This window comes from Protobothrops mucrosquamatus, unplaced genomic scaffold (genome assembly GCF_001527695.2).
Source record: "Protobothrops mucrosquamatus isolate PMUCROS unplaced genomic scaffold, P.Mucros_1.0 scaffold202, whole genome shotgun sequence".
NCBI lineage: Eukaryota > Metazoa > Chordata > Lepidosauria > Squamata > Viperidae > Protobothrops > Protobothrops mucrosquamatus.
In genome coordinates, this window is record NW_015386557.1 from 420691 (window position 1) to 434534 (window position 13844).

Below are 13844 nucleotides of genomic sequence, written 5' to 3' on the forward strand. Positions count from 1 at the left end.
TAATTGCTCATAGCTCTAATAGCTGAGATATACACATGCCAGATTTTCACTCCCATACAACACTAACTTCATATGAATTGTATGGTCCAGGAGAACAGATTCATCACTAAGCGGGCCAGATGCTGCCCTTGGAGAGTATTCCTAATGTTTTAAAATATCCACAGCTCTTGCTTGGTAATCATTATTTAACTATATTCTTTGCCCCATCCCTTCTGTCTGTAACTCCCTCCTCCCTCACCTACCCATTCTCGGGAGGGGGATAGTGAGATAGCTTGCTCAGTTTCAGCAATCTCTGCAATTATGAGCTTTATAGGAATTTGTGGAAATGAATAACACAACAGCCTTTACCGAGGCATCACTGCAAATACATCTGGATGCAGGTCTGCCAAGCCCAGATGCCTGGCATCGTAATGTTGCAATGATTCGATCCATGTTTGGACTGGCTTAAGGTGTTTGGGGAAGGGGAGGCTGCATTTTCGTAGAATTGGGTCACTGGAGACTACTTCAGGAGATGTTTCTAAGAAAGAAAAAGAGAAAAAGACACAGGGCAATCATTGCAGAGGGTCCTTTAAATGGGATAAAGCAGTTACAGATCATACCTAACTCATTCAGGTAGTCCTCAAGGTACAAACTGCAGTTGAGACTAGCAATTATGGTTGTAAGTCATGAGGGTCATAATGAGTGTTACCATGTGACCGGACCCAATTTTACGATCTTTTTTAAAAAAATCTCTTTACTTCCCAAATTAAGTAAATTCATTATTCACTACGGGGCAGTTTCTTCCAGAAATCAAAAGTAAATGCCAGTTTCGGGTGGGTGGGTGGGGATGATTCTCAAATTGCCATCCCATAACCATGGGAAAATACAAATGGCCATGAATGCAGTCACATGACCACGGAGAGGAGTCAGTGAATGTCATAACTTCTGAACTGGGTTGCAAGTAGCTTTGGGGCGATCTGCCATAAGTCGAGGACTACCTGTATTACATGTTGAATAATCTATTCACACACACATCCCTAATGACAGGAAAGAAACAAAGTATTCCTTATCTGGTTTATAAATACTGTACTTGCGCTCTTTGTTTCTTGGGGGAAATGCTGCTGCCTCATCGTGGGTGGCTTTTTAAAAGCCAGCAACAGAATATTTTCCCCAAAAATATATTAGAAGAGTTCAGAGTAAAACTGGAAAAATATTACCAACATGCTTCACAGATAACTAAACTGAAACACTCATTTCCCTTTTATACATGCTCGCATCAAATATATAGGACTAATAGGAGTAGTATAAGCAGTTGTCCGAAGCAGTCCAAAATTCCACCTATGATATTACCTAGCCTGGAGACGAAAAGTCTGGAAGCTAAACAGCAAGCTCCAAGAACAAACTGCTGCCAGCATAAGCAGTTGTTCCCCTAAAGAGGCTGTCCTGTCTTACCAAATGGAATATACTACCTTTCTTTTTTGGTAGTAATGGGTTGTGCAGCGAAGGCATTTCAAAGCATCTGAAACATGTTTTTCACAAAAGCTTTAAAAGGGCAGCTGCAATTAAAATGTCAGCGCGTACATACACAGTTGTGCATATGTGAGCCTTTAAAGCAACCCTGTGAGACTTCTCAAATTGTCTCTGTTTAAACACTTTCATCAACAAATGTTTTGCTAATCATATGCTTTATGAAGAACCTATTTCAAACACCTTGCACATCCCTAATATGGGCACAAGAAATTGGAAAAAGAAAAGAGAAAATTTCATCTAAAAACCTCCAAATATGGATGAACAATGAATTTTTTCTGTGAGAAATTCTAAACCATAACAATTTTCATTTCCTAAACCAGCGGTTCTCAACCTATGGGTCGCGACCCCATTTGGGGTCGATCGACCATTTCACGGGGGTCGCCAAGCAAGGCTGTCCGCCATTTTTTCCCCCTTTTCCGGCGGGTGCCTTACCTCCCTTGAGCTGGGCCAGCTGGTGGTCGGCCTGCTCCGTCTCTGCCGCTTGCCAGCTATGCCTCGGCCGGCACAGGGGGCGGAACCACGCATGTGCGGCGCTCCCGGGCAGGGAAAGTCCTCGACTTACGACCGGTTGGGTAGTCCTCGACTTACGACCGGTTTAGTCCTCGACTTACGACCGGTTGGGGGTCGCGGCATTAAAAAGGTTGAGAACCACTGTCCTAAACTGATTGATATCACATCACATATCTGAGTCACTTAAAACAAAAAAAAAAATGGTTGGGGATAATGTAAATTGTAATTGACTCAACTGGAAGAGAACAATTTGGGAGAGGATGAGTTATCTTTTTATATATATACAAAAAGTAGTCTCTGATATTTGTTAAGCATCTTTTTTTTTTGTCTGAAGAACTGACCATAGGATTTCTCACAAGGTTACTTCAGGATTCCTGTTACTGTGCATTTCTAAAACATTTTTGCAAAATAATACTGGAAGAGAACAAAAAAAAACCACTATTCCCTTCTGCACATCATAGCTTGAAGCAAGCACCAGTATTTGATAATAATTCAATTAACTCATACCAATAGCACAGCAATTATGCTGTTGACCTAAGGCTGGGAAAACTTGGCTTCTAATCTAATTTCATTCTGCCATGGAATTCAGTTAGTTACCCTGGTCTAGCCAGTAACTCCCAGGCTAAGCTAGTTCATAGAATTGCTGCTATAATAACCTGTGGTAATGGGGAAGATTCATAAATATCAATTTACATACATAGAAGTAAACCATGCTCTCATGAAATATACTTACTTTGCAATGAAGACTCATCCACCACAGCAGCTGAACCATCTACGTTGCCAACCAAACTTTGTTCTTTGGAGAATGTAAAAATAAGCTTGGAATGGAAAATGAAACAAAGATGATCTCAGTCCAAAGATAGTACTCAAGCAGAATGATAAACCATATTATAGCATAAGAGGGAAAAATGATAGGTAGATAACCAGGTTCATAGCTAATTCTCTTTCTCCCAGTTTGCTTAAACAGGAATAAGCCAGAATTCAGTTTCACTTTAGCAGCTGCTTTTTGGTTATGGCAAACTGGAAATTGTAGTTTAAAGCAAACAGTAGTTAAATAATCCAGGATTGTTGTTCAATTGTTCAACAACTGAGTAAAGGAAAAATGCCTCCAAATATTTTGGACTATAACTGACAAAATGCCCAACTATTGGTATATTGGCAGGCCAGGCCATGGGGGAACTATACTTCCAAGTTAAAACATCTGAAAAACCCCTTGACTTGTGATTCATAGGATCAATGTGTTATGGATGGACTGTCATTAGACTGCTTAGTCTGTATCACTACTACTTATACCTGGAATATCCCAACCTTTTTAATCATTGCAAAGGCAAATAAAATATCTGAGATGAAATGCAGCATAAAGCTCCAATTCTGTGCATCCTTATTTTAGCCACAGTACTGAGTTGATGAAGAGACCTTAAAAGAAGTGTCTTTTTATATCCATTCCATTATCCTTGCCATCATCTTTCTTATCACATTCCATAATCCCCTGTGCTGCTGAATATGAGCAGCTCACTGAAGAAATAGGCTTTCTGATTATGATCGCCAACATTTTTTCCATATAGTTTTATAAAATTCATTGGATATAAAAGTCAATCACACTTGCTAATTAATGTATTTGTACTACCAACCAAAATTACTCTATAGCACTGCCCAAACACAGCCAGTGTGATTCACTATGGTTCAACATTTCACACAAATGCTGCTGCAACCAGGGTTAACTTGGTAAACCAGTTCTTAATAAGTAATGAACACCCTTTTCATCAGTACAATGCAAAAAGGTATCACTTTCCCACAAAGCCTGCAAAGCCTTCTCAATGCAGCACTGCTCAGATGCATTGGACAAGTCCCACAATCCTAAGTTGCACCTCTTCCAAGAGTGCTACCTTAAAAAGAAGTTATGTTCATGCAACTTGCTAAAACATGAGCATCTTAATCAAGATTACCTGAATTAAACACAATTAACTGGGATTATACATAGCCCTAAAGCAAAACAAGCTTTGATTTAAAGTGTTCTGTGAATTCAGACTGATCTTATTTATCAAGGGAATTTATTCTTATTAACAGATAATTCTTAAATGAGATCTAGTGTGATGTAGAAAATAGATGGTTATCAGGAAGTCACAAGCATGAATCCCTTCAAATATTATATTCATGTTGTGATCTTAGATAAGTCATTCTCTCCATTTAATTGTCTCACAGGGATGTTATGAAGATTATTCATAAAAAGAACCATGGGAAGAAATTATTTTAAACTAATAAGGAAGATAGAAAATGAAATAAATAGCTACTAAATAAATAAAAGGAAAAGAAAAGAAACTTTGTGACCGAGGATTAATTCTTATGCAATATGAGAGTATGCAATGATTTTCTATGCATAGACTCCTATCAACTTTGGGATCACCCAGGATAGCCAAGAGGGAATATTCTTCTGACCTTAGAAGATGTAAACATCATGGCTGTACTCATACAACATAAATAGCCATGGAAAACACAAACATAGAATCAGTTTGGTGTAGTGATTAAGGCATCAGGTTAGACGCCTGGACACCACCTTAGGCACAAAGCCAGCTGGGTGACTTGGACCAGTCACTTTCTTTTAGCCCTGGAAAGGAGGCAATGGCAAACCCACTTCCGAAAAATCTTGCCAAGAAAACTGCTGGGACTTGTCCAGACAGTCTCTGAGAATTGGACATAATTGAATGAAGAGGGGGGGAATCACAACCATGATTTAACCTATTAACCTATGCTAAGTTTGCACAAGTTCCCCCCTGCACAGAAAATACGATGAGGAGCTTTGATACCGTGCCAGTAGGCTTTCTCAGGGGTCATCTAATAGGCCCTTAGGGGACCTCGTTCCTTGCACAATAAATCCTTCCCGGCCACCCCGGTAGCTTCCTGCCCGGTTTCACAATCTCTCTCACCCGTGAAGCAGCTCTCCGGCTGGACAACGGAGCCAGCAGGCGGATCATCGCGGCGAACCCCTCGCCCCGAAATAAGCAAGATAGATGCACTCTAGAGGAGCATATCGCTTCCGGCTCGGAGTGATGACGTCACCCCAAAGGAGTTGTAGGCGCAGATACATTAAAAAGCGCGGGAGGGTTTTGGAAGGTCATGGGAGCATTCTTGGTTTTAAACACTGTAAAGGCAAGGAAGCTCCCTCCAAGTCATCTAGAATAGATAAAAAATAAATTAAATAAATAAATCTATTGATACGGTAAATACATATTAATAGTATTCCGTCAACGGAAGTAGTTTTTTTAAAACCGGAAGTTAACTCTCCTCACCACGGCCTCTCTCTATGATCCCTATAAGCTAAACGCGCTTTGAGGAGGCTAGTGGCGGGAGCTCAAGTTCTAGTGGGCGTGGACTAGATTCAAAGCAAGACGGAAGTCGGAGAGGAGGGGGAGAAGGTGCAAATCCAAAGGATTGAAAGGCGGGAACGGAGGGTTGGGCAAAGCCAAGCTGACTTGTAAAACTCTGTAGATTTAACCCCTGAGGAATTCTGTTAGTTGAAGTTCACACAGCTTAAAGCCGCCAAGTTAAGAAACACTTGCCCAGGGTGATGCTGTGACTTGAAGGTCGGACTGAAGGAGATCCACATTCAAATCCCCGTAGTAGCCTTGGGTTGATGTCACTCATTCTGTGTTTAACCCACTTCCAGGATTGTTGCAAAAAAAATGTTTATTAAATGTTAGCAGACAACTATATTTTGTTCCCAGTGGAGAGGAAAGAATAAAAGAATGAATATAGAATATAGGAATAAAATAATAGAACGATAGAATAGAAAGAATAAAATTGTTATCGTTATCAAGCATGTTTTGCCTGTATTTGTTCTTTTGCTTGCTACTGTTAGCAAACAATGAAAATTGTAAAAAAAAATCCCTCCCCAAGAAGCCTTTCTTTGTGTTCACCATATCCTTAATGCAACTTCGAAACAATTGTGTTGTGCCCGTCTTTTTATTCATGACTGTGTTCCTATATATTTGTAATATGCTGCTTCTATGTATTATGTACATTGTAGTATGTATGGTGATACTGCAGATTAGGTGAAGGCAGCCTTTTCAGAAGAAAAACTGAAGGAGGGGATAGCAATAGCACGTAGGCTTCTATACCGCTTCACAGTGCTTTACAGCCCTTCTCTAAGCAGTTTACAGAGTCAGCATATGGCCCCCAACAATCTGGGTCCTCGTTTTACCGACCTCAGAAGGATGGAAGGCCGAGTCAGCCTTGAGCCAGTGAGAATCGAACTGCCAAATTACTGGCAGCCTGGAGTCAGCAGAAGTAGCCTGCAATACTGCATTCTAACCACTGTGCCACCACGGATGTTTGCTTTCATTAATTTATTTTACATAGACACCCCAACATTTTTCTTTATTGGATAAAAAAAGCCAACCTGCACAGGAAGGGCAACAATTGACATAGGATTAGTTGGCCAAAAGTGGTCCTTGTTATAGCTGCCACCTGTGAATCAAGTGACAGCTGAGGATCAAGGAGCAACTTTCTGACTGCAACTATATTAAGCATATTTCAGTTACTGTTTCCATTTCAGAGTGGCAGGATATTGTGCCATCAATTTTAGGAACCTGGCTTGAGATGGCTCCAGGGATTGGAGACTAAGCAGGGCTCAGATTGCCCATCCCTATTGCGGAAAATTACTATAAAGGTCTGGGAGTAGCCAGTTGGTGTAGTGGTTAAGGCATCAAACTAGAAACTGGGACATGGTGAGTCTTGCCTTAGGTACAAAGCCAGCAGAGTGACTCTTTGGCCAGACCTTTTCTCACAGTCTTAGGAAGCAGGCAATGGCAAACCGTTCCCAAAATATTGACAAGAAAACTGCAGGGATTTGTCCAGGCTATTGTCAGGAATCAAAACCTGACTCAAAGGCACAACAAAAGAGAAAAAAAAAGTTCTGGGAAGTTCAGGCATATCTCATCACCAATCAGTCTTCTGATGTAAGCATCTCCCATCAGATACACCATTGTTCAAATGCTGAAATTGGAAACACCGCTTTGCTGACATTTGTCTAGACAAGAAAATATTGAATCTCTGAGATCCCAACCATCGTGTTTCTGGATGAGGTATGTACTGACCTGGGGACCCCTCTTTAGAGCAGTGGCATAAGCCAGGACATTGGTACCTCCAATAAAACACAAGTTGACTTTAGAATCAAGAGCAATTGATGATCCAGATACATAAGGCGGGGGGGGGGATCAAGATGGTGGCTGTGACTGAAGCTTCATCCTTTTTCAACATGTGTTATGAAACACATTTTAAAAAGACGGGGGCTTTGATTGTGTGGCAGTAACTGCCATCTTGACTTTTTTACCCATTCACAGATCCCCTGAAGGATATTTAAGCCTCAGCTCTGGTGATTTGTGTAAACTTAAGGAAGCCTCTCATTTTTCAATTATATTAATCTTTTGGGGAGCACTAGCTACTTTCTCTGTTATTATACACTTTTTATTGTTATAAGATTTGTTAATAACTCCAATCAACTAAGAGTATAAAAAGTGAAAAACAAAGCAAAAATAAACTATTTCCTGTGACAATATTATTTTAAAATATAATTAACAGTCTATGCTTACACACCTAAAATCAATGCCCACAATCATCTAGAGCCAAAGGTATGTTGGAAAATCACAGGTTTAACAGCCTTGTGAAATGCATCACCTGTAATATCCACTTTGCTCTAAGCCAACTGAGAATTTAAGTGTCAAATACCTCTTCCATTTTCCACCCATTTTTAAAAATAACTGTAGCCCTTTTATTTGTCACTGCTGTTGCCAGAGCAACAAAAGGAACACGAGGTCAAAAGCTGGTTGTATCTCAATATGATGCCTCATGGATCAAAGACCATGTAGACCTGTGGCTCCGGCTATGAAAACACTCAGTATTATAATAATAGCCAGAATATCCCTCTCAATTCAGGAGGCTGCCTTCCTTCCTGCTGTTGGTACTGAATATCTGTACTTTGCATATTCAAATTACGAGAAATCTCAAATCCAAACTTGAGTAGTGGGAAGAGGTTTGGAGTGAGCCAACATGGTTCTTGTTTTCAAACTATTAGTTAACACACATGTAAATAAAACAGAGTTCCGTTTCATTTATTTAAAAAAATTAATATTTTTCTGCAGGAAAAAAGAGTTCTTGTTATGGGCTCCAATTGCAGGAAAAGGGAGTTCTTGTTTGTTCTCTAATTCCTTGGCAGTCGTTATTGGCAATCATGACCTTCCGCTTTCCAGGAAAATGGTTTTATTAAAATCAAGTGACTCAAAGGGATCATAAATATTCCCTCTGAACTAGATTCTGCCTGAATTCATATGGATGAAAAACACAGTGTAGATGCAGCTCATGATTCACCAAGAAGTTTCCCTGTGCAAGATTTGGAACAGCTTTCAGATTTTTTTAATGGGAAATTATTTGCAAATACAGTGAAAAGAAATAACTTACAAAAAAGCCACGCAATGAAGGCCTGCAAAAGAAAGCAGTCCCAATACAAGAATGTTTTCCAGCGGTTTGCGTATGTGAGAGAAAGGAACATTTCCTTTTCTTATACGCTAGTATCCTAGGAGCAGCCTTCATGGGAATGAATGCTTACTTGCCTAGGCAGCTGGGTCAACGTGCAGAGGCGTAGAAAATGCCTTGCTGACAAATCAGCTTGTGTTTGTTCTTCTCTTCCCCATGATGCTAAATAGAGCACTGACCTTATGATCCTGATACTTTATAATCTAAACAGGAGACAACTTTTGTTTAATAGAACTTTGAAAGAATCTTAAAACAAGCTTCCTCACACATTTCTTTTGTCTCAGTGTCACTTAAAAAAAACATACAGAATCTGTCAGCAATTTCTTTCAGTGATAAGAAGACAAGTACACAAAATAATTTTTTTTCATACAGCCTCTTAAATCTCTGACTGCCAATGTAGTCATAAGCTGAAGTTGCTGTCCTCTGGTACCAGATGAACCCTCAGGGAGTGCTGGATTTGTTGGAATTGCCTCCTCTGAGATTATAGAAAGAATTATTCTCACCAGAAGCCTCTGGGGCTACTTAACTGGCGTAAGTTGAAGGCCAAACAAAGCACTTCAGGAGAGAGGCTGGGAATTTGCTAGGTTCAAGATCCCTCCATCTTAAAGCATTTCCTCACCAGAAGGAAGGTTTTATGCTAAGTGCAGGACTTGGTATAAAGAACTGACTGACAAGGAAGAGGAGAGTAAAAAAATGTATCATCCAGAATTAGCATTGACAAGCCTTTGGACTTCTCAACAGCACTGACATTTGGCTCTCAAAAAGTATTTTGTTGTTGTTAGTTGCGAAGTCGTGTCCGACCCATCGCGACCCCATGGACAACGTTCCTCCAGGCCTTCCTGTCCTCTACCATCTTCTGGAGTCCATTTAAGCTCACGCCTACTGCTTCAGTGACTCCATCCAGTCACCTCATTCTCTGTCGTCCCCTTCTTCTATTGCCCTCCATCTTTCCCAGCATTAGGCTCTTCTCCAGTGAGTCCTTCCTTCTCATTAGGTGGCCAAAGTATTTGAGTTTCAACTTCAGGATCTGGCCTTCTAAAGAGTAGTCAGGGTTGATCTCCTCCAGGACTGACCGGTTTGATCGCCTTGCAGTCCAAGGGACTCACAGGAGTCTTCTCCAGCACCATAGTTCAAAGGCCTCAGTTCTTTGTCGCTCAGCCTTTCTTATGGTCCAACTTTCACATCCATACATTGCAACTGGGAAAACCATGGCCTTGACTATACGCACTTTTGTTGGCAAGGTGATGTCTCTGCTTTTTAGTATGCTGTCTAGATTTGCCATAGCTTTCCTCCCCAGGAGCAAGCATCGAATTTTCTTTTTTTTTTTAAAAAAAAAAAGTCATTTTTGTCTAATATAACTCTAATTTTTAAATAGAGGTTTTCATGAATTGTGCCCATTTTATTATCAAACCCCTGTGAGACAGATTTTATAAACACATAGTTATAGAAGAAAGCCCACATGATAATGCATCCTCTTAGGCCACAGAGGTATGCCTCAACTCTAGAATGTACAGTATTGCCATCATGCAGTAATTCTCTTCATAACACCCCTGCCTTTTCTCCTACCCTCCAGAAAGCCACATGAATTCACCCATCCCATGAGGTGGATGGACTGCAAAAAGATTAAAGCCACTAGCATTTTATGAATACATGCCCTTAAATTCAAAGGACTTTGCCTTGAGCAGACCTATAATTATTCAAGTAATTTCTGTCCTGCCCTTCCAATTTCCCAAACAGTTCTCAAGGCAGCATATAGCATTCAGAATGCAACAAATTCTTTAGAGCAAAGTGTTTCACAAACTTGGCAACTTTAAGCTGTGTGGACTTCAATTCCCAGAATTCCAGAGCCAGCCAAAACTGCTGGGAAACCACAAAAACAGAAAAAACAGCCTAAGTTATCAACTTTTGCAAAGAATTCATGTGGGCAAATTTTGTTCACCAGCAGAGAAAAATCCCTCTTACACAAGCATATCATCCAACCATAGTTAATAAATGTCCTGTACATGAGCACAATTTCAGTGAACTTAAAAAAACCGGCAGAGGGCAGTATAAATATAATAAAGTTAGCTATTTCCTAGAATGCAATAGAAAAATAGGGAAGAAAATGAGCAGTAATGTACTAACTGATGAATTTCCTCTTGCCTAATACTTTATGTAGAACAGGAGAACAAGACTTGATCCAGTTTTACCCCATACAATAATCCTGGGCCAACTAAAATCTGACCTTCAGTAATTGATCGTTCTATCCCTCTGCAAAATAAGGCTTTAAAATAAAAATGATTGGAACACTCTCAAGTTAGAAATTCCTGAAAAATTGCAAATTGCAGTCAATCATCTAAATGCATCCCGGGTGGAAAGAAATCAGCTACACACACCTGGCTGATTGCTTCAAACACCAAATACATGGAGGAGGTTTCCATCAACCAGCTGGCTGGAAAGCAAGTTTCACCTTTGCAGCAAGCTTCTTACTTAACAATTCCAAATAACATCCATGTGATTTCCTCCTCCTCAGTCATCTTGTCTTTTGACCTTAACTGGATGTCTTCTTATCATACAATGGTTTGTGCAAGGAAAAATAAGTTAGGAGGAGACAAAAAAAAAAAAAAAAGGGGGGGGGGGAGGGAATCCTACTTCTATTACCATCATTATTAAATGACAGCTGTTGCATTGCAATCCTATGTGCCCCTATTTAAAAGTAAACATCACTATTAAGTATTCAGGATTAAAAACTTTGGACCAGCTGAAAAGATACATATGGAGCCAATCAGGAAAGCTATAGAGAATCTGAGAAATGCAGGCCAGCCGAAATCCATTGCACCTTCTGCCACCCTGCAACAATGAAGTAAGAAAAAGAAAAGTGGTTAAAATCAAGGACAAGAAAGAAAAAAAAATAAGAAAGCATTTGGCACATTCAGAAGGAATTCAGCAGAGTCACACATCACAAATTATATCTGTCTCATTCCAAAGCTTGGGCCAAAAAGGCCTGTCGTGATTTGAGGAGTCTCTTGTCCCACACATACCTTCTCTCCTCTCATTATAAAACTTTGCCAAAGATCTTTTGTAAGCACTGCACTCAGGAAGGGAGGACCTACCAGCAAGAGGATCAAAGAAGCTTTTACAAAATATTTTTGATTATTTTTTTTTTAAAAAGTACAGGTTGTCGTCAACTTATGAGCACAATTGAGCCAAAATTTATGTTGCTAAGTGAGTCATTTGTTAAGTGAGTTTTTGCTCCATTTTACAATCTTGCTTGCCACAGTTGTTAAATAAATCACTGGAAATGTTAAGTTAGTAACACGGTTGTTAAGTGAATCTGGTTTCCCCATTGACTTTGCTTGTCAGAAGGTCACAAAAGGTGATCACATGACCCAGCCAGGACACTGCAGCCATCATAAATATGAACCAGTTGCCAAGCATCTGAATTTTGATCACGTGACCACGAGGACGCCACAACGGTCATAAGAGTGAAAAATGGTTATAAGTCACTTTTTTCCAGTGTCATTGTAACTTTGAACTGTCACTAAATGAACTGTTGTACGTCGAGGACCAACTAATTCTATTAATTATGTTAAGGTGGTTTTACAATTTTACAGATTTTAGCTAAGGGGTATCCAGGAAAGGGGGAGGGGGTGTTTAAAAAAAAATCAAAACCATATGGCTGAAGCCCTGCCTCTTTTTCGAACCATCTTAGCCAGCATTTTGATTTTTTTGAGGCCTCTGCCCCATAGATGCCTGTCTTTTATTTATTTATTTTATACTACATTCAGTTAAATTCCCTCCAGAGAGGGTTATAAAACAAAACCTATTTGGGAACATATCTGAAAGCAATATAAATAAAAAGAATGGAATAAATAGAATAATAAATGGAATTAATTCTAACATCATTTCTTCCCTCTCCATATTTCTACCAAATTTGATATGCCAAAGGCAAATCTCCTACATTGGCCCTGAATATATGTGTTTTATTCCAGCATGAATATTCTTGCTGCCCTGTTTATTTATTTATTTACACAGAGTTATAAAATGCTTGACTCGCAACCATTTGGCATTTTAAACTATAAAGAGTTAGTACAACAATATGTGAATGGGCTGTTGCAAAATATAATGTAAGAAACCAACATACAGAATTCCTTGCAAAATTAGAAATTTAATCTGAATTATCTGCTGACAAGGTTTTAAAAATGTTAGCACTGGCAAATGATTAAAGGTTTTCAAGTGGATTAATCAGGCCATTTATTTGCTGACTTGAAATAAATTTCCTCTCCAGGGCAGCAAGGCCAGCTCAAAAGAGGAGTCAGAACCTGAGTTTTACTTTGAAGTGCTTATGATGTTAGCCAAGAAGGAACAAAAGATTCCGATCTTTTCCAAGCGTCTGTATATGATAAGGCAGAGAAGCTGCTCCCTGCTTCCCAGTGGTTTCTAACAGGCTTTTTCCTCTTTTCATTTTCAGTTTAGTGGAGATATGGGGAGTCTGAGAAAAGGTTAATTGGGTGTCTCTTACAGGTTTTTTTCTGCTGGTCAAAAAAAAAAAGCTGTTGAGAAGCTGAAAAAACACGAGAAAGCACAAAATGCTAATTTTAGTCCTGTTTGTTTTGGAGGCTCCTGTTTCTTCCGGTGTGCCAGACCTCTCTGGCAATTGCACTTTAGCTTTTCAAACTCCTGTGTGCTGCTTAAAGGAACAATGTAAAAGTACCTAAAATTGTGTAGCCATTCTGTAGCCATCTGCAATCCGTGGCATCATCTCATCTTGTGCTTCTTCTCAGTTGAACTGCTCAACTGAGTTGGCTTTAAACCGCTTCAGACCACAGCTGCATTCAAACCACATTGTGCCATTATGTGGTTGGCTGTGGCTCAGTGTGTTGTGTGAACCTAGCCATTTGTGGCTTTGTCTACAACTATAGCAAACTCTGGATTAGTGCCATGCATGGACCAAGTTAAAAAGCCAAAGCAAACAAGCAAACCACAGTATGACAGTATAGGATGTGAGCTTAGCCACTGTCATTTCTTCAAATCAATGATAAAGCAAACCATGATTTATTTATTTTATTTATTTATTAATTGCATTTATATCCCGCCCTTCTCCTTTCGGACTCAGGGCGGCTGACAAATTAGATAAAATACTAACATATATACATATTATGCCTAATTAAAAATTTAATTAAAACGAAATATTTGAATATGTCCAATTAAAAGTAATTAGAACCCCTATAAAATCCCCTAGGCCAGTCCCGCTTGCTGGAACAACCACGTCTTGAGGGCGCGGCGGAAGGAAGGGAGATCAGGGATCACCCTGATCT

General features: G+C 39.7%; 1 protein-coding gene across 1 annotated transcript in view; it reads right to left on the bottom strand.

The window, feature by feature from the left end:
• The window catches only part of MRPL4 (mitochondrial ribosomal protein L4), a 12340-nt gene extending 7268 nt beyond the window's left edge, over positions 1–5072 (bottom strand). The window contains 3 exon segments of the mRNA XM_029283728.1: positions 335–517; positions 2753–2837; positions 4944–5072. Of these exon segments, the coding sequence (XP_029139561.1) occupies positions 335–517; positions 2753–2837; positions 4944–4991 (316 nt within the window). The 5' untranslated portion in view covers positions 4992–5072.
• Positions 5073–13844: the final 8772 nt, after the last annotated feature.